The sequence below is a fragment of the Garra rufa genome, chromosome 10 (genome assembly GCF_049309525.1).
Source record: "Garra rufa chromosome 10, GarRuf1.0, whole genome shotgun sequence".
Lineage (NCBI taxonomy): Eukaryota > Metazoa > Chordata > Actinopteri > Cypriniformes > Cyprinidae > Garra > Garra rufa.
Window position 1 is genome coordinate 25,404,046 of NC_133370.1, and position 25,392 is coordinate 25,429,437.

General features: G+C 36.7%; 1 protein-coding gene across 1 annotated transcript in view; it reads right to left on the reverse strand.

Moving 5' to 3' along the window:
• Nucleotides 1-23,610, reverse strand: part of tesk2 (testis associated actin remodelling kinase 2) — a 29,165-nt gene extending 5,555 nt beyond the window's left edge. The window contains exons 1-4 of the mRNA XM_073849406.1: nucleotides 23,100-23,610; nucleotides 17,570-17,868; nucleotides 10,399-10,520; nucleotides 3,570-3,618 (exon numbers count right to left, since the gene is read on the reverse strand). Coding sequence (XP_073705507.1) covers nucleotides 3,570-3,618; nucleotides 10,399-10,520; nucleotides 17,570-17,797 — 399 coding nt within the window. The 5' untranslated portion in view covers nucleotides 17,798-17,868; nucleotides 23,100-23,610. The remainder of the gene's footprint in view (nucleotides 1-3,569; nucleotides 3,619-10,398; nucleotides 10,521-17,569; nucleotides 17,869-23,099) is intronic.
• Nucleotides 23,611-25,392: the final 1,782 nt, after the last annotated feature.

The following is a 25,392-nucleotide window of genomic DNA, read 5'->3' on the forward strand; positions in this document are numbered from 1 at the left end:
CAAATTACTGACTTACTGCTTGTTCTCCCTCTTCTTATTTAACTTCCAATGCTGGTTATTTCAATGACTGACTTGTTGCACGCCAGTCTGTTGTTGTGGGGGCATGTCCACGCACCGAAACGTGACACTGAACGAAACGAACTGTGATCGGTTGTTTGACATGTCGGTCACACGGCCTTATGGGCGGGCCTTGGCCAATTTAAGCTGCCATGAATAGGCTGTATGCACGGCGGTGAATGACGTACTTCCGGTGGAATATAAGGATGCTGGATTACTTCCGTTCCGGCGTGATTGTAGAGTGCTGTGTACTATTTTTTCTAATAACTTGTATTGTCTTCTATACTACGGTAACGTTAGACACAAAAACAGACTCCACTCATATTGTTGATGCTTATTTGCTTTATTATATTAAATAAACATATATCTAAACATCTAAACGTATGAAAGTATCTTTTAAAAGACGGGAGGACAGTCCCTCTAGCCACCACTGCTGTGTGCCGCAGTGTACAGCATCTGCTAAATTTAACACTTTTCTAAGTTTCCACACGTTTCCTAAAGAATGTGGGATTATAAAACCAACTTTGCCGCCTTGTATCTCCATTACCACTGTTTCAGCTATAATTAGCAGTGATAATGCAGTGCTATTCATCTGTCGTATAACTGCATTACATTTTTTATTCTTATTATTTTGTACAATAATCATCCATACTAGCTAAGATAACAGCTGTGGTTATCCAAGCTGAACAGTGGTAACGTTAGAAAAGTAAAAACTGAACTGGACTGAACATGTCCAACAGAACTTTGAACGTCACTTTTAAGCTACTACTCCTACTCTCAGTTGGTGTGGAGTCTCTGCTTTCCTCATAGAGCAGTAGCAGTGAGCTTTCACTGAGATCTCATTTGTGGCCCTGATTTTACCTGACACTTTCAGACAAAATTACAAACACATTAAATGTCAAACATTTGATAACGTGATTTGATAACGTGATTAGCCTGCTGCTGGACGAATCGTAAAAAAATAATAGAAGTTCAGTTCAGGCGGTTCAGGTCAGCTGAATTTACCTTCATAATTGCACAGATACGAAGACACATAAAACTTGAAACCTTTCTCAAGTTTGCTCTGTGGCGTTGTACTGCACATCAGTGATTGTACATTTGGGCAACTCCTGCAAACACCGAGGAAAATTCGTCGACTCTGCCATAATCGCGTTTTTCTCCGCTTCAAACCTCTCCAACCGGAAACGGAATAGCAGCCTTGCGTCAAACGCGGAAGTACGCGTGCTAGGGATGCTCATATTGACCGTTTAACCGTTAACCGTCAGTAAGAATTTTAACCGATTATTACTATCAGTTAAACGGTTAAAAAAAAAAAAAAATAATAATAATAATAAAAAAATTATATATATTTATATAGTTTGCTGCATGGTGAAAGAAAAAATAATGTTTACTCGCGGGCGCGTGTAAAAGTGCGGCTGTCCAGACATATTTCGTTGAGTAAGCACCTGCTTTACCTTCTCTTAGTTTGTGTAACTCATGTAAGTAGCCTATGCAACATGATGGCAATGGCGATATTGGGTTATCAGAGAGTGAATCCATGAATAAATGTATTCAAATTCTGAATGAATTATAGTCTAAAAAGTGCGCGCTCCCCTAACAATCACTGGAAAGCTGTCACTCATACATTACTGTAGTTAATCGCAATCTCACAAAGTTAATAAAAAGTAATAAAATAACCTTTACTCTGTACAATGAATCTCCTATTTACATCATGTCTACACTTTCTTTGTTTTAATGAGAAAGTTCGTGGAGGTATAGAATTCAGCAGAACTGAAACCGGCACTTTGAGTGGTGAGAGGATCGTAACATAGTCGCCTCTGATTGGCCATTGCTATAATGTAATCAACAGAAATGTCTGTGATTGGCTATTGAACGCTGTGAAAACACGTTTCTCCAGATATGACTAGTGGATGAAAAGACCCGAACCGCAAATTGAAAGGATTTTTGTTAAGTGTTTTTATCATGGATCTAAGCGTTAACAGACAGCGTCCCAGTCTATCCGTACAGCATGTCCACATGTTAAAAACTGAGGTATAGGCTGGTCTGCTATATGTTTTTATGTCCGACGAGAAGAACAAGACCGGTACAGTTCTTCAAAGCGCATAGAAGGATTCAGTGTGTTTTAGTTTTGTCATCTTAATTAGGTAGTTATTTAATTTATACATATTTAGTGTAGGCCTATTTATATTATTCCTTTTTTTTCATTCTGATTTTCTCTGTTCTCAGAAGCGCTGCTCATGCGTGATAATTTGAGTATATGAATGCAGTTTTTGTTGTTGCTCTGTATGCTGCTGTTTGAACGTTAAAATAAAACATTTGCTTGTATTTTTATGTATCATCACAGATACTCGTGCATTCTATTTTTATTTTAAACGAATTTATTATTCTAATTTTATCAGTTAACGGTTAATGATCGGATAATGAGCAGCGGTTGTCGGTCAGGAAAATTAACCGAAATGAGCATCCCTAACGCGTGCATAGAGCCTATTCCAGACCTTCAGCCGTCAGTCTGAAGGTCTGGCTACGTGAGACTAGCCACACTATTACATCATAAAGTGGCACATTCCACAACCTGTCATTTTGGCTTCAATAAAAGCTGTTTTTAGACTAACAAGCAAGTTTTAGAGTTCTGAAACTTACAGAATGTTTTTATAGTACAATGACCTCTTATTGTCAAAAGGTCAAAGGAATTACTTGGTTCACGACCCCTCTGTAGTTGCTGTTGCTTTCATAAAAACAGTATTCTCAGAGCTTGGACTTGGATCTTGGGCATACTGGGTAGCACCACTGCAACGTCTTGCTTTCATTAAACATTCATTGTAGAAGGCCACTGCTTTGCTATATACTCACTCAATCAACTAACTCAATTCAAAGGATAGTCATTTAGGCACATTATGTCTAATTCATTTAAATAACCAAACATTTAATTTATATAAACTACTTCAAGTTTTAGCAGGATATTTAAACTGATTCATAGAGGAGAGAAAAAAAAACCTACATTTCCTGTTTAACAAGTAAAACCCCTCTTTCCTGTGTAATCAGTGTTCATCTTAAGCATAAGACTATATTGCACAGTAACATTCATACTAGCATAATACACCCACAAGGTTTGGATGGTAAAAATACAACATGCCTTAGGGGACTGCCAGTGGGCTCTCTTAATAGAATACTTCCCCTCGAGCCACTGTGAACAAAGACCAAACTGTTCAATGTCACAGTTGATTCACAGGAGGGCATGCCACAAATTTAGGAATCAAAGGTACCCTGCAAGCCCTCTCAGACCAACTTTTTCCAGCAGTGCAAGTATTATTCAAGCATAATTTCAATACACTGCTAATGGTACAAAAGGCTGTCTTTTAAAAGTTAGCAGAAGCTAGGAGGAGGCCAAGTTGCAATGTCAATGTGATAAGGTACAGTCTTGTTTTAGGTACAGCCAAAGAAGAAAAGTCAACTGTCTATTGTGCACAATGAGACGTGTGGTGAATGAAACACAGGAGTCGGATGTCACTTACCTCTGTGAGAGCATGAAGTTGACCTTCCTGTACACACACCCCCATAAATCTACAACACCACAAAAACGAAAAAAGAAAGGTTGATGTTAGTTCAATGCTCTGAAATAGCAGCAGCTAAAAGTTTGAGCAGATTCCTAGAATGCCAAAAACATAAAACAAGTAAAAAGTCAATGTGCAATCAATGGCATAAGAGCAAATTCAGCATTATCAACTTGATTGAGCTGCTGTTGTTTACACCAGTGCTGACTTTCTCTGAGGCTGCTGTCCAATGGTCTTATTTTATGCTCTACGTTCATTTCTTGTGTTAAAAATGGCTTTTACAAATGACACCATAAACTCAGACAGGTTTATGGTGCTGTACATCAAAACAAGCTATAAAATCTGAGACTGTCTCCAGTCAACTGGAGGGTGAAACTCTGATGCAAACAGGCACAATGGCAGAGCAAAGGCAAGATTTCTGCTGTAAATACTTTTTTCTTTCAGAGATGGAAGATGTACGATGGCGTTTTAGTGTCACGTTAAAAAATAAAAATTCTGAAATTACGAGATTAAAGTAATATTTCAAGAATAAAGTTGAAATTTCGAGAATAAAGTTAAAATTATGTGAATAAAACCGAAATGTTTAGACAATAAAGTCGAAATTATGAGAATGAAGTTGAAAAGTCTCGAGAATAAAGTGTAAATGTTCAATCAAAGTGGAATATTTATGGAAAGTGGAAATATATCGAGAATAAAGTTGAAATTACGAGAATAAAGTGGAAATGTCTCGAGAATAAAGTCTAACCCCCAGTTTCACAGACAAGGCTTAAGCCTTGTCCTAGACTAAAATCTAAGTCTGAGCTGTTTCAACTGAGAGGAACTTGCACTGACTGATCTTAAAATATATCAGTGTCTTTGTTTTGTCTCAAGATGCACACCAGTAATGTTTTTTTTTCCTAAGGCACATTTATAAAAATTACCTAAATGTCTTAATTGAACTATGGCCTAATCGTGGCTTAGACTAAGACCTGTCTATGAAACTGGGCCTATATGTCTTGAAAATAAAAGTCAAAATTACGAGAACAAAGTCTTAAGAATTGAATCACAGCAATTAAATTGGAATATTTGTGGAAAGTCTAAATGTTTTGAGAATAAAGTCAAAATGTTAAGAAAAAAGTCAAAATGTTTCGAGAATAAAGTTGAAATTACGAGAATAAAGTCTAAATGTTTTGAGAATTAAATCGTAGCACTATAACAATATTTGTGGAAAGTGAAAATATTTCGAGAATGAAGTCGAAATTATGAGAATAAAGTGGAAATATTTCGAGAAAATAAAGTTGAAATTACAAGAATAAAGTCGAAATGTCTTGAGAATTAAGTCAAAATTACGAGAAAAGTCTAAATGTTTTGAGAATAAAATCATAGCAATTAAAGTGGAATATTTGTGGAAAGTGGAAATATTTTGAGAATAAAGTCGAAATGTCTTGAGAACAAAGTCGAAATGTCTTGAGAACAAAGTCGAAATGTCTTGAGAACAAAGTCGAAATGTCTCGAGAACAAAGTCGAAATTATGAGAACAAAGTCGAAATTATGAGAATAAAGTTGAAATTATGAGAATAAAGTCTAAAGGTTTTGATAATTAAATTGTAGCAATTAAAGTGAAATATCTGTGTATAGTCGAAATGTCGCGAGAATAACATCGAAAAGTTTTGAGAATTAAATTGTAGCAATTAAAGCTATTCGAAACATTTCGACGACTTCATTCTCAAAACATTGACTTTTTTTTTTATGTTGAAACCTTTTGTTTCTAAATGCATAAAATAGTAATATCTGTCAACTGTGATTTTTTGCAGTGTGAGGCCCACAAGATATAGTCATGCAGTAGCCTTTCACTAATTTGTTCTCAGAAATGACACAACATATCAGTGTCTCTGAATGGCCACCTCACACGAGTCATTAGACACGTTACGAATTTGTCTGTGTTTTCAAAGTTATGGCCCCATAAAGCCCAGGCCTGGCTTTTATTGCGGGTCTGTGTTGGGATTTCTTCAACAAAGCTCCCCTCAGCCTTCTCCTGTCTGCACTACAGTCCCTCCACCCCCATTCAATAAGACACAACAATGGTGTGATTGTAAACCACACACAGACCCTCTCTCACTCTTTCATCCACCCACAAACTCACATTCTGCTCTACAAACAAGTCAAGCATCACAAAAATGGAAGCAATACCAGACATATTTAAACAGCAAGTCAAATGTGTACGGCATCATTGTTTGAAAAACAACTGCTTTATTATTCTGGATGGCATTTTGTCACAAAAACACATTGATTCTGGGATTAAAACCATAATAATTAAAAAAAAAGTTAATAAATAAATACACAAGCAACTAGGGTTGTCACGATACCATAAAAATGACTTACGATACTATACCAGCTGAAGTATCACGATACCAAGTAGTATCACGATACCATGCAGTATTCTGTTCATTTAAAATTCAATTCTACAAAATGAATCTAAATTTCATAAACAAAAAGATGTAAATGAAAACAGACAAGATTTTTCTCTGAATACTTCATTAATGTGAATGAATGACTGGCTATTGTTATCCATGAAATCATGTCAACAAAACTCATCTGAGCACTGTACAGAAGCTTCATGGAGTGACATTTAGATGTAGTATTTCTAAATTTAGACTGTACTTATAAATAATGTTATAAGATTAATGTTTTAAATACTGCCAGCAGGTGGAGGCAGTGTTCACAATTGAATCACTGAGTCGTTCAAACAATTCTTTCAAAACAGCTGAATCGTTCAGGAGCGAATCAAATGACTGTTTTTATTAAAGGTCCCATATTGTACTAGGGCTGGGCGGTATACCTTTTCATACCGAATACCGGTGTTTTTTTTTTAAATGATATTCATTTTTCATATACCGCAATACCGGTGAGTGTGTGCGTACAAAGCGTCGGGAACACGTATGTTGACGCAAACAGAAACTGCAGCTTGCACGTGCACATCTGCGGTGTGGACGTATTATATATGTGAGAAAGACCCAGGGTTAGTAGTGATTTGCAAAACTTGTAATGCCGAAATTTCAAGAGGGGGTGCGTCTGCAGTCGTGCGTGCAGCCTGTGATGAGAGCGCGCAGACAGATGTAGCTTTCAGTTATGTAGCAATATTTTAAAGATATGTCTTTTCTATATACTGTATTTTTATAAATATTTATGTTTTAAACCATGGAGGTGAGCCAATGGATATCACACATGCAACGTGAAAACTGTGCAATAGTTAAAGTGAAAGGAAAACTGACTTTCAGCATCTGATGTGCATTCTTTCAGAGACAATGAGAGACGATTATACTTCATAAGCTGATATTAATTTAGTCCCTTAATATTTTTCTTGTGCCCCGAACATGGTGGGAAAAAAAATAAAAAGAAACGTATTTTGGGTAAGATTTGTTTTTGAAAGTCTTAAATAAAGCTCTTAATTTTCATTGATGACTGTAGTGTTATTAGGAGGTTATGAAAGTCATAATTATGATTTCAGGTGGTCTTAAATGCGGGGACTGAAAGACAAGAATTGCGATGAAACTTCAAAAGGCTATCCATTGAATAAATATGAGCACTGCACGTTTCAAAATCATTTGTTGCGCTGCTTTGTATACTATCATTCTGACAGCGCCTCCTGCTGGAAGAGAAACGCATAGAGTTGTAAATGTGAACTGATGGATCCACAAGATAATGTGTTATAAAAATTTAAACAATTTAAACAAAGGCAGTAAAATATATGTATATGTTATTTAAGTAATATAATACTTGATTGATAATAATTGTTTAAATTGATATCATTGATTTATTCTTTGAAACTTTAATATTAATGTATGCAATTGCAATGCCTTGATTTTAGTAAGATTAGTACAGTCATGGCCATAAATGCAATGGTACTAATAATTGGCATAATTCTTTCGGTTTTCGGTTTCGGCCAAGAATTTTCATTTCGGTGCATCACTACATCATATGTAAATGTGGTCAGGCTAAAGTTGTAGCCGCAGGAGGCAACACGAGCAATTTGCTTCACCACCTCCGCCACAAACATGTCCTGAAATATGAAGAATGCACAATAAAGTGTTGTGTATTTTGACTGCAAGTCATGAATTCTGATTTCTTCACCTCATTACAATTATGAGTGCCACTGTCACTTCTTTGTGAACAGCAGAATTTTGTGAGACCAATCAAACCTGGGGTAATACTAGTCCAGTCAATGTAAGCCAATATACTGCAGTAATTATTCTCTAATTTATTAGGAAATGTGGTTAACACCTAGTCATGCATAAAAAAAAAAAAAATACCGTTAAATACCGTGATACCGTATAATTTTGAAAAATACCGTGATATAAATTTTTGGTCATACCGCCCAGCTCTATATTGTACACATTTCTGGAGGTTTATTTTAGTTGTTGATGTCCTTAAGAATATATATTTGCGGTATAAGTGCCAAAATCCATCTCAATATATTTTTACAGCTCCTTTTTTAGGAGCTCTGTCAAAAACAGGTCGATTTTGGCCCATCTAATTAATATTCATGAGCCTCTCTTCTGATTGGCCTATTGTAAAGCCCCTTTAGTAAAGCCCCTTTCACAATGCGCGCTGATTCTGGAAAATTACGGGAACGAGCGCTGTGTGAACAAAAGCCAGAACCATAAAGGCAGTGTTGTAGTGATGATGCACGTTATCATGCGACACTTCACGACGAAAAAATACGTGCAAAGTGGAATGAAGCGGCGATCGGGCAGAGCCAGCTCCTCACTATCAGCGCTGAAGCACAGTTTGTTCAGGTCAGTTTCAGTTTAGTGAAACGTACGCGTCGCATTACATCTCACATCCAAACGTCACATGTCTTTATGGGTTGTGTGTAAAGCACGCACAGATTCCGGAAAACAACTGTGAATGAACCAAATCAAACAACTCCGGAACAAATCATGGGACACATTATCCGTGTATTTACCGCAATCGCTGTGTGAAAGAGGCTGAAGTTGACGTGCCAGTGGTCTCTTATATTCACGTTGTTCTGAAGCCTGTGCAATGATGTAGTTTCGACATCTATCGACTGAACAGGGTTTTCTCGACTTGTTTTCGTGTTGTTGTTGCTTAGCAATGTTATGGACACGATACTGTCTGGGTTTGACAAAAGGAGGGTGGGACGTGATTGGTGCTCGGGGTGGTGACTGAAGGCGGTGACTGAGTAGATCGGAAGTCACATCGTTACGGAAGTCACAGTGGCTCGTGAAAATGAACAGCTACTTTAAGCAGGCTGTGTGCAGTTTACTGTGGATTGACTGTTTTGAAACTCATATGGTAGTTACATAGCCCCTAGACCTCAGTTATCATGAAAAAAGCCAGGAAATTTCGATTTTGACAATATGGGACCTTTAATGGCATAGTGAATCAGTGATTCGCCCAAACCAACGCCGATTCGGATTTGAACGCAGAAACGAAACTAAAACATCTTGCTCGTGTCATATTGCTGAACTGTCAGGTACATTTTGCTGCCATATCTTGAAATTGCCAAGTTAGCAGCTTGTATATTAAAACGTATTTATTTATAATGTGAAATATATATGTTTGATAAGAACCAAGTGCAAAGTCGCTATGTTAATGAATGGAATTACATTTGTGATTGCAAAGATGCTTTCAGAAACGAATTATTACACTTGTTCTAAAAGCTGGCAAATGAATAGAAATACGAAAATACTTTCTTGTAAAATATTTTGATGTTGAATAATTGATTCTTGAGCTGCTATTTTTTAAATAACACCAGACAGTCTGAATCAGACACTCGCTTCTGATAAACTGCAGCGTGAACAACGACGTGCGCGTGCAACTGAAGCGTCTGGAAACACTGAATACCATATAAACGATAGAGACAGCCTGTACTACACAAAGCACAGCAGAAAGTCATTTTGCCAATCAACTTGTAATGTTTCTGCTGGCACGCATGTTCAAATGAACGTTTTAAACAGTGTTCCTGCCGTGCGTACAACATATATTATGGTACTACCGTATGGACGATACTACCGTTTCAAAAATGCAATGGCACCGCGGGTATTTTTAAGCTTTAGTATCGCGATACTACCGTGGTACCGGTATACCGTGCAACCCTACAAGCAACATGATATGGCCAATCTCAGCTGACCAAACTCACTAGTTCTACACTAAACAAATGTCAAGAACCAAGAGGACTTTTTGGCTTTTTGATCTCAATGAAATCTAAACTCAGGATGTCGTTTCACTCCATCTATTGTTAATGGATTTCTGACCTGATTTCTGTGGAACGAGGAGGAAGAGGTCATCCCTGCTTTTCCATCACAAAGGAGACAAAGATTCACATTGAAAGCATCACTCCTGCAGTCTCATTATTTGGAAGACTGCATTAATTTTCAGCCGCTGGCAGTGCATAAAACGAGGCACGCTCCTTGTTGAAGGAGTAGGAAACCTAATATTAATATTAAGTTACATCAGCCACCGCTTTATATGAACACTGCAGTCGTGTTTTCCTTTGAAACACATGCTATTTCCATTTTCCCATTTAGTTACAAGCTCATTAAATGTACTTTTATTGGCATCAGCTCCTTAGTTTCTTGTTAGTGTGAACCACAACTGCAAAAACCAAGTTCATAAAGTAGCCACACTGAGACACACGGCAGCAGAATTTGCAATAAAATCTTCCTTGCACATTGAAGCCATCGACTAGCTTTGAGCCTCGCATGTTTTGCAATCTGCATGATCAATTTTACGCAATCAAAAAAAAGTGTTAACCTAGTGTGATAATAGTGTTGTGCTGAAAGCAAACCTGAGTATGTTGGGGTGAGAGAGTCTGTTCATGAGTTGAACTTCTCGCAGCATGTTGGCACGATTACTGCTCAGCTTGTTCATCTTTAGAGCCATTACCTGGTTGGAAGCTCTGTGACGCACCTAAAACAAATAAGAAAAATGAGAATCTTTTCGACTCTTTCTGAATTATAACTAATTCATACAGACAAAATTAGTCAGAGGAACTCATTTACATTTTTATTTGCTCTGAATTTGTTCTTTCTGTAGTCGAAAAGAAATTAAGGTTTTTGAGGAAAGCATTCCAGGATTTTTGTCTATTTAGTGGACTTCAAATGGGAAGCAATAGGTTGAAGGTCCAAACTGCAGTTTCAATGCAGCTTCAAAGGGCTCTTCACAAGGGCTCTAGCTAAACGACTGTTCATTTTCTAAAAAAAATAATAATAATAATAATTATATACTTTTTAAAACACAAATACTCGTCTTGCACTAGCTCGACTTCACGCATTACTTAGTCAAACAGCCAAAACAAAAAAAAAAAAAGGAAAGGAAAACAGGATTCGTACAGACACTGTAGAATGAAACTCCAGGACTTCCAAGGACCGTTCAAGCATTATATTTTTATTTTTAAGAACTTCAAACAGAGATCTCACTTATCAAACAATTCCTTTTAAATTTTAAAAAGATAAATATACCAAGTCCTCGAATAAGGATTCGTGAGCCATTATTTCAGATTAGGACTCAGAGGGTGGATTGTGAACCATTCAATTTGCGAAATGATTCACGAACCTGCTCCGATCTAAATCAAATGATTAGCAATATGCGCTCTGAATTCCCAATCTGAATCAGACGATTCACGCTCTGAAGTTCCAATCTGAATAATGATTCGCGATCTCGCTCCAAACTAAATCAAATGATTCACGATACGCAATTTGAAATCCTGATCTAAATCAAATGATTTGCAAACCCACTCCGAAGCTGCAACTTAAATCAAATGATTCGTGAACCATCATTTCAGATCAGGACTCGGAGCGTGGATCGCCAATCATTCAATTCGCGGAATGATTCACAAACCCGCTCCGAAGTTCCAATCTAAATCAAACAATTTGCAATATGCACTCTGAATTCCCGACCTGAATCAAACGATTTATGCTCCAAAGTTCCAATCTAAATCAAATAGTTTGCAATATGCATCCGAAGTTCCGATTTAAATCAAATGATTTGCGATATGTGCTCCGAATTCCTTATCTGAAGCAAAAGATTCACAAACCCACTCCAAAGTTACAGTCTAAATCAAATGATTCACGATACGCAATTTGAAATCCTAATCTAAATCAAATGATTCACAAACCCACTATGAAGTTCCAATCTAAATCAAGTTATTTGCAATATGTGCTCCGGAGTCCCGATCTGAATAAATGTTTCACGCTCCGAAGTACCATTCTAAATAATGATTTGTGATCCCCCTCTAAAGTGCCGATCTAAATCAAATGATTCACGATATGCAATTTGATTTCCCAATCTAAATCAAATTATTTGTGATACGAGATTCGATTTGAATATTGCTATTTTCAAGGGTGTTCCAGACCTTAAAAAAAAAAAAAAGTCAAATTTAAGTACTTCAAGCACCTTGTATGAACCCTGGGTAAAACAACAATGTTGGACGATTTTAAAGTTGTAGGAGAAAATAAGAGTTTTTCACCCTACCCTCCTTTTTTTAAATGGGAGTAGATCGCAGAGCTAGTCCAAGATGAGCATTTGTGGTTAAAAAAAAATAAAAAAAAATGAAGGATATAAATGGTTATTGTTTTTAGAAAACGACTGATCGCTTCGCTACATAATGCCTTTATTTCTTCGGCTGGAATCACGTAGAGCCCTTTGAAGCTGCATTGAAATGGCAATTTGGACCTTCAACCCCTTGGCTCCCATTGAAGTCCACTACATGGAGAAAAATCTTGGATATAATGGTGGGAAGTAAATGATCAGGAAATTTTCATTCTGGAAGTGAACTAATCCTTTAAAAGGGATACAAATACTGCACCCTTTTGCTCAATGCATCCCATGCAATACTTCTCACATGCTACAATCCAAAAAATGGCACTGGAGAAAGTGAAACCACAGCATTAGACCAACAATACCACTCAGAGGGGAAGTGCTGTACATAGCAAAACGAGGTCTGAAACAACAGTCATTGTTAAAAATCGTTATTACACAACCAATTTTTTAGCACTAGATGAAAAAAATAGACAAACGCTGCAAGACTATTGGCCATGCACCGTAAGGGGTTTCACAACATTTCTGAAATGTGCTTGTGCAGATATGTTTCCTGGTTTCCTCTTTATGCTTTCATCTTGCTGACCAATAAAAAGACATTTAGGAAAAGAAATATCAACCACAGGATTTCCTGATGAGTGCAAAAAAAAAAAATCATCATCTACGTCCGTAAAATGCTGACTTCCTCAAACTGTATGCAGTGATGGAAAGACTCAACACAAATGAAGGATTAGAAAATTCAGTGCTAGGGAACCAAAACATTGAAATCTGTGGTTAACTTCTGTGAATGTTGTATCTGTAACACACAGCAACATTTAAGCATTTCCTTTTACTTTAAATGCATGTTGCTGACTGTATTGCAACAAATCTCAGTCTGGGGGAATCAGCAGCGTAGGAAGAGCCCATTTCGAGTGCCCACCTACAGTGAGAGCCGCCTGTCAGACATGGACCCAGATGCCTCCGCTACAGCACCCAAACTCTCAATCTGTTCTGCTATTATCGAATCACCGCTTGCTGCCTATGCAAAAAAATCCAGCTTCCTAGGAAAATGTTTTGGTTCCTCCAATGTAGATGGATTACAGCATTGCGCTACATGATTATTTAGGGACTCTAGATGTTTGAGACTTACCATATGGGTACAGATTGAAACTATTTGTTCAAATAAACTGAAAAAAGCTATTATTGCATTAGCTTTCCAGACAGGTTCTTGCAGACCCCCAACACAGCTGGTATTTGGCTCAACGTATTACCCCTGCCTGTGCCATATGCAGACACCCCCTGCCTGCCATCCTAAAACCATTCACTCTGCTTTAAATCTCAGCCACCTGTGTGGGGAAGGAAATATTCTAAATGGAAATCACCAACAACTAATGCTTATTGATTTTAAGGTAAGTGGGTTCAGGGGTTTAAAGAGTATCTTAACAAGGGCTCCACAATTATTTATTTACACTGCACTTTTTCCACTATTTAAATAAATAAATTTACTTCTGAATCTTTATTTTGTTACACACCACTTTGGCTTCACACATCTAAGGCAATAACAAAGTTTAACTGATTATTTTATTTTTAGTGTATTTAAACTACAAAATACATTTGCATGCTCAATTCAAAGTTCATGAAAGGCATGATGAACATTTGCATTTCTTTGACCGTCGCTTCATTAAATTAAACAAAGGTTAAAAGTGAAAGTGCCTGCAAGATGCAAAGCAAAGGGAGATTAATTCTTCCCAGTAAGAGAGTCTACATTATAAAACAAACATCATAAAACAAAAACAGAAGCCACTGGAACTGGAAGCCACAAAATAAACTGCATATCAAAATTTTATGCATATACTTTTAGAAAGCATGCAAATGATTAGAGGAACAACAGCCTGTCACTGGGGCACTACCCTTGGAATACATATTGTAAGGGAAATATGTTCTTATGTACACTACCGTTCAAAAGTTTGGGGTCAGTAAGACTTATGCTCATCAAGGATGCATTTATTTGATTAAAAATACAGAAAAAAAAAAACAGTAATATTGCAAAATGTTTTTACAATATAAAATAATGTTTTTTATTTTAACATACTTTAAAATAGAATTTATTCCTGTGAATTTTTATCAGCTGTTACTCCAGTCTTAAGTATCACGTGAACCTTTCAGAAATCATTCTAATATGCTGATTTATTATTAAAATGATCAATGTTGTATAATATGTGCTGCCAAATATTTTTTTGGAACCTGTGATTTTTTTTCAGGATTCTTTCATGAATAACAAGTTTAAAAAGTACAGTGTTTATTCAAAATATAATTTTTTTATAACAATGTAAATTTATTAACTTTTAATAAACTTTTAATTATTAACTTAATACATCCTTGGTGAATAAAAGTATTAATTTCTTGTGAATAATAAAAAAAAAAAAAAAAAAAAAAACGAAACAATAAAAATGTACTGACCCCAAAATTTTGAACGGTAGTGTATACTAAAATAAATTCCACTGCTTATACATAGAGTACTGCCCTGGCAACAAGGTGCTGTATCTTTAAAGGTACAATTTTTCTAACAGTGTATAGTACATGGATATTATTTATGGAAGCCCGTTTTCCAAATAAACTTGACAATATAAATCTGACTTTCTCACAAATGCGAGTTTTATCATGCAATTCTGAATTTTTTTCTCGCAACTGACTTTTTACATGAAATTCAGACTTTTTGTCCTCTGATTTTTGAAATATAAATGCAATTGTGAGCAACTTTTTTCTCGCAAATGCAAGTTATCATCTCGCAATTCTGACTTTTTTCTCAGAATTTTGAAAAACTCCCAACTGTGAATTATAAAGTCAAAATTGCAAGATATAAACTTAAAAGTTCTCTCACAATTGACTTTTAAAAAAAGAACTGCGCGACAAACTTTTTCCGCACTAATGCGAGTTTGTATTTCGCAACTCTGACTTTTTCTTGCAATTGCGAGTTCATATCTCTGATATCATATCCAACTTTTTGTATGCAATTCTGACTTTTCTCAGAATTTTGTGATATAAACTGGCTATTGTGAGAAATAAGTCAGAATTGCGAGATAAAAACTCTCTCGCAAATGCAAATTTATATCTCGCAGTTCTGACTTTTTTCTCAGAATTTTGACAAACTCGCAATTATGAATTACAAAAGTCAGAATCGCAATTCTCAGAAAAAGTCAGAATTTTGAAATATAAACTCACAATTGTGAGAAATAAAGTCAGAATTGCAAGATAAAAACCTTTTTCCTCACAATTGTGAGTTTGTATCCCGCAATTCTGACTTTTTCTCAGAATTTTGACATATAAACTCAATTGTGAATTAGAAAATCAGAATTGAGATATAAACTTGCAATTCTGACTTTTTTCTCAGAATTGCGTGATTTACACCTGGAATTGCGAGTAACAACGTCAGAATTGCATGAATCTTTTTTCTCTGAATTGCGAGATACAAACTTGCAATTGTGTGTTGTAGTCACAATCGCAAATTGTCCCCGGTTTCACAGACAAGGCTTAAGCCTAGTCTTAGACTAAAATGTAAGTCTGAGCTGTTTCAGCTGAAAGAAACTTGCACTGACTGATCTAAAATATGTATCGGTGCCTTTGTTTTGTCTCAAGATGCACACCAGTAATGGGTTTTTTTTTTCTAAGCACGCTTATAAAAATTACCTAAATCGCATAATTGAACCATGGCTTAATCCTGGCTTAGTCTAAACCCTGTCTGTGAAACCAGGCCATAAAGTCCATTTTGATGGGAAAAAAAGACTGATGGAAAGACTGAAAAAGACAGTCTCACAATTCTGACTTTATAACTTGCAATTGCGAGTTTGTGTCACAATTCTGAGAAAAAAAGTCTGAATTGTGAGTTTGTATCACATAATTGTACGGAAAAAAAAACAAAAAAACATTGGTCACAGTTTTAGGTATCTGCTCTGATTGGCTTATAACAAAAGCAACACAGTCTACTGTAGGAAAGGTTTCAGAGTTGCAGGGTCTACGCTTCTTACATCTCTATAGACGCAGTTTGATCTAAAAATGGCTGAGCACTGATCTCTAAATGACTTAATACCTGGTCTAAGAGGACAAACTTAGCCCATTTATGACAAAACACACAAGCTAAAATAAACCTGATGCAGCCTGTGCATGTACAGAGAACCTCAGCATCAAATACTGCTCATGAGTGGAAGAGTTCACTGCTATGACAGAGGAATTGATCTTGGTAATGGGCATCATCATGCACTGTTCTCCCAGGGCTCCTCTGACCTCAAAACTTCATTGAATTATTCACAGTGTATAGCAGTGAATAGGCTACTGTACTATCGATGTTAGCAACAAGGGTAGCAATCAATTTAATATAGAAGGTCAACAGGATTTGTGCAGGAAACAACCAAACAATTATAAATTACAAACTGTAATCAACACTACAGAGGAAGACATGTTGTGGACACCATCCTCATGTTAAACATCAGGAATGGTAATTATTTGACATGTCAGTGCTCATGGTCATGACACTTGCTTCAATGAAAGACACCAGCCTGCTACTTTTGCTTGAAGAACAGAGAGACTCACAAACTCTGAAAGCTACTTTTATGTATGTTACTGTAAAAAAACAGGTTAAAGGACTAAGTAAATCTATCCTATAACAGCTAATAGTATCTAAACAGGCTTTTTAATGGACTTTTAATGTCTTTATAAGGCAGGATAAGTGCGGAGAAACAGGAACCTATTGGGGTGAGAGAGCGAGGAATGAGATCAGGACATGAACCAAGCTGTATTTGAACCTGTCACTGTCAGTCAATGCTACACAATACTTTAGGCCGAACAGTATCCAATCCAACTAAAAGCAGTTTCACTGCATTTAAACTTGGTTTCAAAACTGAATTGTTCCCAAGTTTAACCACGTTTCATCTTCATTCACTTTGACATCATATCATACCAAGTCAGTCATACTAAAAGACACACTCTCTCTAGCAAACACCATCTTTACAGCGATCAGTGCTAGTCCTAGTAGCTACTCTTCTTACTTGCACAAATTAACTTCATATTGTAATCCAATAGCATATATCTATCATCACTGCTAAGCCAACAGCATTTAATGTACATGCCATAATATGCACACCTGTCTGACATTGCAACCTAGACGACAACTCATCAACTGAATCACAAGATTAACCTTATTTTCCTTCTTTAGGACCTTTGCTAGTAATTCTTCATCTATCTTTTGAAAAAAGGCTACACTCTCACCTCCTGGTGTGGAAAACCCGTAGGAGTTATTAAATGTTGAATCATATAATCAATGTATTCATGTCCACTTATAACTATAATGAAGTATGTCAGAACTCAACTCTGTAGGTGGTTTGGTAAGGCCCAGTGACTAATAACTGAAATCGAAATGACTTATTGTCATCACACAACCATCTTACCTTGTAGACCTCTGAAAAAAACCCAGAGCCAATCCACTCACAGATGAAGTCATCAAGTCGGGTCAGGCAAGAAAAGGCACTGATGAGGGCCCGGTAAGACGAGGGACACACCCTATCCAACGGTGCCGGACTGGTTTCTGTTCCTCCTCCTCCTCCACAATCCGGGTCCTCCAGCCGATCTGGCCGCAAGGGGAACCCAGCAATGGAGTTGCGTTTGCTCCGCTCCATTGCTACTGGTGCACAACTAATCTGGTAGAGTTTCAATCACCGGTTCACATTTTTGACTGTCCTTGCCAGACCTAGAGAGGAGTAAACAGATAAATAGCAAACTATTGTTAATAATATTATGTGCCATTATAATACCCATTTTTACAATAACTGAATATTTGACTACTTGTAGCATTGCTTATATTTGAGTGAAAAATAAAGAGTGATGAAAGGCGGTAGGCAGAAGTACCAACCAAGTATTTACAAAACGTGCAAAGAAATCCAAACACCCTTTACAACAAAAGATGATTTTGAAGTTGGAGGACAAAATAAGATGGAGTTTTTTGCCCTACCCTACCTTTTTGAACTGAACTACACAGACGAATAACTAACCACACGTGACATTTCAAATGTGATTATATAATGTGTGACGTCACATATGTGCATTGCAGAGCTAGTGCAAGACGAGCATAGTTAAAGGAACACTCCACTTTTTTGGAAATAGGCTCATTCTCCAACTCCCCCCGAGTTAATAAGTTGAGTTTTACCGTTTTGAAATCCATTCAGCCGTTCTCCTGTTCTGGCGATATCACTTTTAGCATAGCTTAGCATAGATCATTGAATCCTATTAGACCAATAGCATCGCGTTCAAAAATGACCAACGAGTTGCGATATTTGTCCTATTTAAAACTTGACTCTTCTGCAGTTTTATGGTGTACTAAGACCAGCGTAAAATGTAAAGATGCAATTTTCTAGGCTGATAAGATTAGGACTACACCATTCCGACATAATAGTCAAGGAAGTTTGCTGCTGTAACATGGCCGAAGCAGGCGCAGTAATATCACGCAGCACAACGTGACCAACTGCATGCACAGGGAGCGTTCCTCGTTGGAAGTTACCTAGCTGGGAACTATTTTCAGGTGCTGCGTGATATTACTGCGCCTGCTGCGTCCATATTACGGCAGCAAACTTCCTTGACTATTACGCCTAATCTTATCGGCCTAGAAAAATTGCATCTTTATAGGGGTGCAACGGATCGTAGGTGATCCGTGATCCGTACGGACCGGACTCCACGGTTCGGTACGCATGTGGTTCGCGGATTAACTGTTAAGTTTAACCATCATAGAAAAAGTTTATAATTTGCACGTGTTTTGTCTTGCCAATTTAGCCATTCAAACTGTTTAAACCGCTGCAGCAAAAGAGAAGACGCGCGTTGTTTTTTACCGCTGGCGCACACAAGCGAGCACGCGCACAGAGAGAGAGCGAGAGCGAGAGAGACAGAGAGAGACGCGCGATTTAGACTGCGTGATTCACAGATTGATTCCTCTTCAAAACTTCTCTTAACATACATACAAAGTTATGTTTAAATACCCGTTTTTGTATTCTGGTAAACACAGTCGTTTATGTCTTCAGTGAACTGAAACAGCTGAGAAAGATGCGTGCCAGTATTAGATACGTGCATTAGGCCTTAAAGAGACAGCATCCTATAAATACCTGCAGTGAGAAGCACTAGTTATTTTACAATTAATTATTACATTTCTGCTGCTGAACACTAGTGTTATTGATTTTATTAGTAACTTTGTTGTATTCATCTACACTTGTCATTTGTGTAATTGTTTTTGTTTTGTTACTGAGTTTATTAGTTCAGCTAGTAGTTTTTGCTATGGATTAGAAGTACTTAAAGCATTCAGAAATTATTAAAAAACAAACTTTTTTTTTGTTTTGTTTGTTTTTTGCTGATCCGAAAAATGATCCGATCCGTGACTCAAAATCCGTGATGTGATCCGAACCGTGAGCTTTGTGATCCGTTGCACCACTACATCTTTACATTTTCCACTGGTCTTAGTACACGATATAACTGCAGAAGAGTCAAGTTTTAAATAGGACAAATACAGAAAGTCGTTGGTCATTTTTGAACGCGATGCTATTGGTCTAATAGGATTCAATGATCTATGCTAAGCTATGCTAAAAGTGATATCGCCAGAACAGGAGAACGGCTGAATGGATTTTAAAACGGTAAAAATCTACTTATTAACTCGGGGGGAGTTGGAGAATGAGCCTATTTCCAAAAAAAGTGGAGTGTTCCTTTAAAAAATATACATTTTTATTTTTTTTTAGAAAATGAGCAATCGCTCTGCTAGATAAAACTTTTTTTTTCCTCACAAATGCGAGTTTGTTATTCGCAATTCTCCCAATTCTGAAAATATTAGATTGCAGTTCTGAGGAATGAAGTCAGAAGTGCATGATATAAACTCACAATTGCGAGAAATAAAGTCTGAATTTTATTCAGAAAACTGAGTTTGTTGATTCTGACTTTTTTCTTGCAATTTCTCAGAATTGTGAAAAAACAAAAATGTCGTGAAGATTTGAGAGTCGTATCAGGCAATTGTAAGAAAAAAGTCAGAAAAAAAACACATTGGTCACAGTTTTGTGGATCTGCTCTAATTGGCATAAAAAAGCAACACAGTCTACTGTAGGTGACTCTGAACAGACAGAATAAAAACAAGCAAATAGAGGCTTTAGAGTTGCAGGGTCTACGCTTTTGAAGTTGAAGGAGAAAATTAGATGTTTTTTGCCCTACCCTACCATTTTGAACTAAAGTACACAAAGGAATAACTGCGTTGTGACCTTTCCAACGTGATTACATAATGCGTGGAGTAGCACATGGCAGAGCTAGATGAGAATTTATGCTTAAAAAGTATAAAGATTTTTATTTTTATTAGAAAATTAGCGATCATTCTGCTAGATAAGACCTTGTATTTCTCGTCTGGGATCTTGTAGACCCCTTTGAAGCTGCATTAAAACTACAATTTAGACCTTCAACCTGTTGGCTCACATTGAAGTCCACTATATGGAGAAATCCTAGAATGTTTTCCTCAAAAAAACTGAATTTCTTTGAAACTGAAGAAAGAAAGACATGAATATCTTTGATGACATGGGGGTGAGTAAATTATCAGGATTTTTTATTCTGGAAAGGAACTAATCCTTTGATATCTTTTAAATCCTTTAAATAAAATCTGAAAACCACTATTTGAAGCACGTTTTGCCCAATTATTTAAGAAAAAAAAAAATTACGGCACATGTGGAAATAGGGTTTGGGGTAGTAAACACACCTGTCAAGTACAAGCAGATTACATTTTTTTAACTCCTTACACTATCTAAACAAACAATAACCAGTGGCACGAAAATAAATCACCTCAACTAAATTTTCTGTAAACGAACACAGAATCAAGCTATTCACACTCATTTCCCCTCATTCATCACAAAACAACACAGGACGGATACAGGATAAACTGTCTCTGCAACATTCCAGTTGTAAGCATGGGAAAGAAATAGGGAAATAAATAACACAAAACTCTGCCAGTATCCAAACACTGTCTTCCCACTCTTACATTCAAGTGCCACACCCCAGTAAAAAGCCCATTTTAAAGGGACCAAACATTTATGCAGGCCTTAGGCCTCTCAACAGCTGGCTCTACTCACTACAAGGTGATAAATCAACTCTGCTGATCCCTTCTGTGGTTTCAATGATGTGATGAAGGAGCCAATCACATGCCTAACCGTTAATAACAATTAAGGTAGGCTGTTCCTGTGTTTTTGTTTACATACATTCACTAAATGATGCAATTTATAGTCGAAAGCTACCAAAAGTGTTACACACTCAGGGTTGGAGTGTGTAAGAAGGGCAGGACTACTAAGGACAAGCCCTAAAACAGCTGTTTTGGTCATGATTCCAGTGGCAGCGTTCCACAGAGCTCATTTCAAACTTGACCTTCAGTTGGGACAGCCTTAAGGCCAGCCAACATTCAATGCTCAGCTTACTGCATGATTTGACCCATATACCAATCGCTATTTTCCCAAAACACTCTCAGCCAGGAAATGCCACGTAATTTTAAAAAATGATGCACTCCAAAGGGGTTTCACCAAAACAACAGCTATGATAGTAAGCTGACTGTAAACATTACACTATAAGACCTTATTTTTATCTAGTGGTACTCAAATAAGTGACCCTGAACCACAAAACCAGTCTTAAGTATCACAGGTATATTTGTAGCAATAGCCAAAAATACACTGTACGGGTCAAAATGATAACTTTTTCTTTTATGCCAAAAATCATTAGGATATTAAACAAAGATTGTGTTCCATGAAGACATTTTGTATAGTTTTAGTTTATCCCATAAGTATACACAAACTAACTTTGATTATCAATATGCATTGCTAAAAACTTAATTTGGACAACTTCAAAGGTGATTTTCTTAATATTTTGATTTTTGTGCACCCTCAGATTCCATATTTTCAAAAAGTCATATCTCAGCAAAATATTGTACTATCCTAACAAACCATACATCAATGGAAAGTGTATTTATTATTAGCTGTATAAATCTCAAGAAATTAAAAAAAAAATATCCTTATGGTTTTGTGGTTCCAGGTCACAGTCACGGATTACTCTAAGATACTCTAATATAAAAAGAGACAAAAATTCCAAAAGAGGTTGAAATGCTTTCACATTCTACATGTATTTTAAAATCACATGATTAGACAATGCACCCCAATTATGAACCACAGCATGTCTGACATTCCAAAGATTAGAAATAAGAAATGAGAAGGACTTGACCATGTAGTACAGATTTTTCAGCTCATGCCACGCATTTTTTGCATGCATTTAACATACTTTACAGTAAGACTGTGTTTTTTCATGAATCTGCTTAACACTTCAAATCTGCTCAAGAAGTTGCTAAGAAGTGCTTAGACTCAAATAGGCATATTAATGACCACACTTAACACACTTTACAAGGTTAAACACATAATGCATTTAACAAGGTTTAATAAATACAATAACAATAATTTTGTTTAATTGCTACACAAAACCATGCCCATCATTTAATCGCCAAGAGCAAATACGTTAAGGAAACTATGGCAACAGTTCCTACCGATCCGGGTGAATTTGCAAACTGCTTTGCACACTAATTGTGAGTATAGGATAAACCAGTCGTGCTAATGTTTTTACACAGCTTAGTGAGTTACAGGGAAGCCAGCACAAAGCGGACGCGAAAAGCAACTCGGAAGTGTTGCAAACCGAGATCGCATAAATGATGCTGACCGAAAGTGAACTCGGTTGCTGCAAAACAATAAGCGCCAGAATACCACTGAGAATAGTGATCAGGTGCAAGTGCATGCTGTTATTAAACTGTTACTCATAGGTGGAGACCAAAGCGCACTTTAATTGTTTACTGACACACGCGCCTGGTTCTCAAGTTCTCAACGCACTTGAAAAGCAGAAAGAAAACACCCCACTGATCCTACACAAACTTCAGTGTCTTACCTGGTCATCAGGCTTGAAAGTGAAGCAAAGATATTTTTGCGGTCGATGGGCCTCAGTTAGTCCCATTGCATTTTGTAATTGCAGACGAGGGCCATATACTACAGTCCATATTACATGCAGATATAACGTTAACTGTTTGTTTTGACGGAGCGTCGACTAGGCTATAATTGAACTCCGAGGCGAATTAAACAACACAAACAACCTGTGAGCTTCTCAAAACTTAATTCACCGCGACTACCGCAAACTTTCAGATAGAAAGCCAATTTTAACGTGCACGAGTAGACAACTGCGTATGTTTTGTCGCGCTGTGTCCACAAACATGAAGCGGTCAAGAGAAAATAAATAACGCGCTAGCTTTTTCCAGAGAGTCCTTTCAATATAATGCCCTCTCTTCGCTCTGTTTCTAGTTGTATCCCTAACTAAGCAGTAAATCCCGACGTTATTCCAATTAGGCTGAGTGAAAACACAGTGAAGTAAATTCAAGAGACAACCACTTCCATAACAGTTGCCTCTCCCCACGGACCAAACTTACGTTTCATTTGATGGAGACAGACGTCAACGTCGGCCATAGAGATACAAGAGACTTCTTAAACGGTACTGTTTTGAACCAATCACCGGCGAGGCTGAACGCACTGTGGGCGGGTATTTTGATTGATTGACTTGTTCTTTAGCGAATCACAGTGTTTCCCCAAGGTGCAGCCGTCCAATGGCAGGCTTGCTTGTATGGCATACTGAAATACATAAACAAAAGTGGATTCACAATAATAAGTAGTTATTAGGCCGTCTTTTAACCCTCTGGTGCTCTTCGTTTAGCAGTCACACGTGTGCTCTTCGCGGTCAGAAGTGACCGGACACCTGTAACGCATCCTGTAATTTTTTCAGTAAAACCATTCCAATTCATTTTTGTTTAATAATATTTTTTCTTTTTTCTTTTGCATTTTGAGAGGGTTTTGTGGTAATAATGAATATTTATGCTGTAATTAATATCCATTTTTTTGCCATTGAGAATAATAAAAAATTTTCTTTTTATTTTTTTTTAATTTTTTTTTAATGAATGCAGTATTTCAGGTTGAAATAGAGACTCAGCCATTCAACACTATTTTTTTGAAGGCAGATTAGCGCCATCTGTTGGTAAAAAACGAGAAAAACATCTGTAATGGCAGGTGTAACTTGATGGCTGTATAGTTCTCTACAAAGCAGCTTGTGAATTGCCTAGTTGTTTTTAGACAATTGATTCAGCATTTTTATTAGGTGGAATAGTTGAACATACATTTAAACAATCTCAAAGACTATTTCTTATCCAGTTTGGGATAGTTTTTTGTTATAAATATGATTTGAAGTGTTAATTTTTTGTATATGCAAGAGAGTGTGTGTCTTTTGCACTCTGGAAATGTATTTTTTTTTATACATTTATTTTTTTTTATTTTACATCTTTTCAATTTGCTGTGTTTCAGTTCATTTGTGCGTGTGTGTGTGGATGTGTGAGAAAGAGACAGAAAAATTCTGTACATTTTTGTATTTTTGTCGATTTCCCATTCATTTCCTGATGTCGGTCATTTTTGACCAAAGAGCACAAGTTTTTTTTTTTTTTTTGGAATCATGCCCTCATTTTTTATGTGTCCATAAAAGTCACTGAATTTGGTACCGTTCTGATGAAGCTGTGATTTTTAAAAAAAATTCAAAACCGAAAATGTTTTGGTCAAAAGTGACCGAATAGAGGTGAGTATATTAGTGTGTTTGTGTGTGTGTGTGTGTGTGTGTGTGTGTGTGTGTGTCTGTCTGTGAATGGGTGTGTTTTAGAGTGTCACCCCTTCACTGCTGTGTACTTTTTTCAGCATTGTGGAGGATTTGTAGATTGTACACACAAAAATTCTCTGAATATTTGTATTTTTGTCAATTTCCCATTCATTTCCAATGGTCGGTCATTTTAGACCGAAGAGCACAAGTTTTTATTTTATTATTAGTTTTTTTTAATCGTGCCCTAATTTTTTATGTGTGTTCACATTCCAAATGCCATAAAAGTCAATGAATTTGGTACTGTTCTGATGAAGCTGTGATTTTTTGAAAAATTCTAAACCAAAAATGTTTTGGTCAAAAGTGACCGAATAGTGGTGTGTATATTAATGTGTGTGTGTGTGTGTGCGTGTGTGTGTGAATGGGTGTGTTTATGAATGGGTGTGTTTTAGAGTGTAACCCCTTCACTGCTGTGTACTTTTTTTCAGCATTGTGGAGGATTTGTAGATTGTACACACAAAAATTCTCTGAATATTTGTATTTTTGTCGATTTCCCATT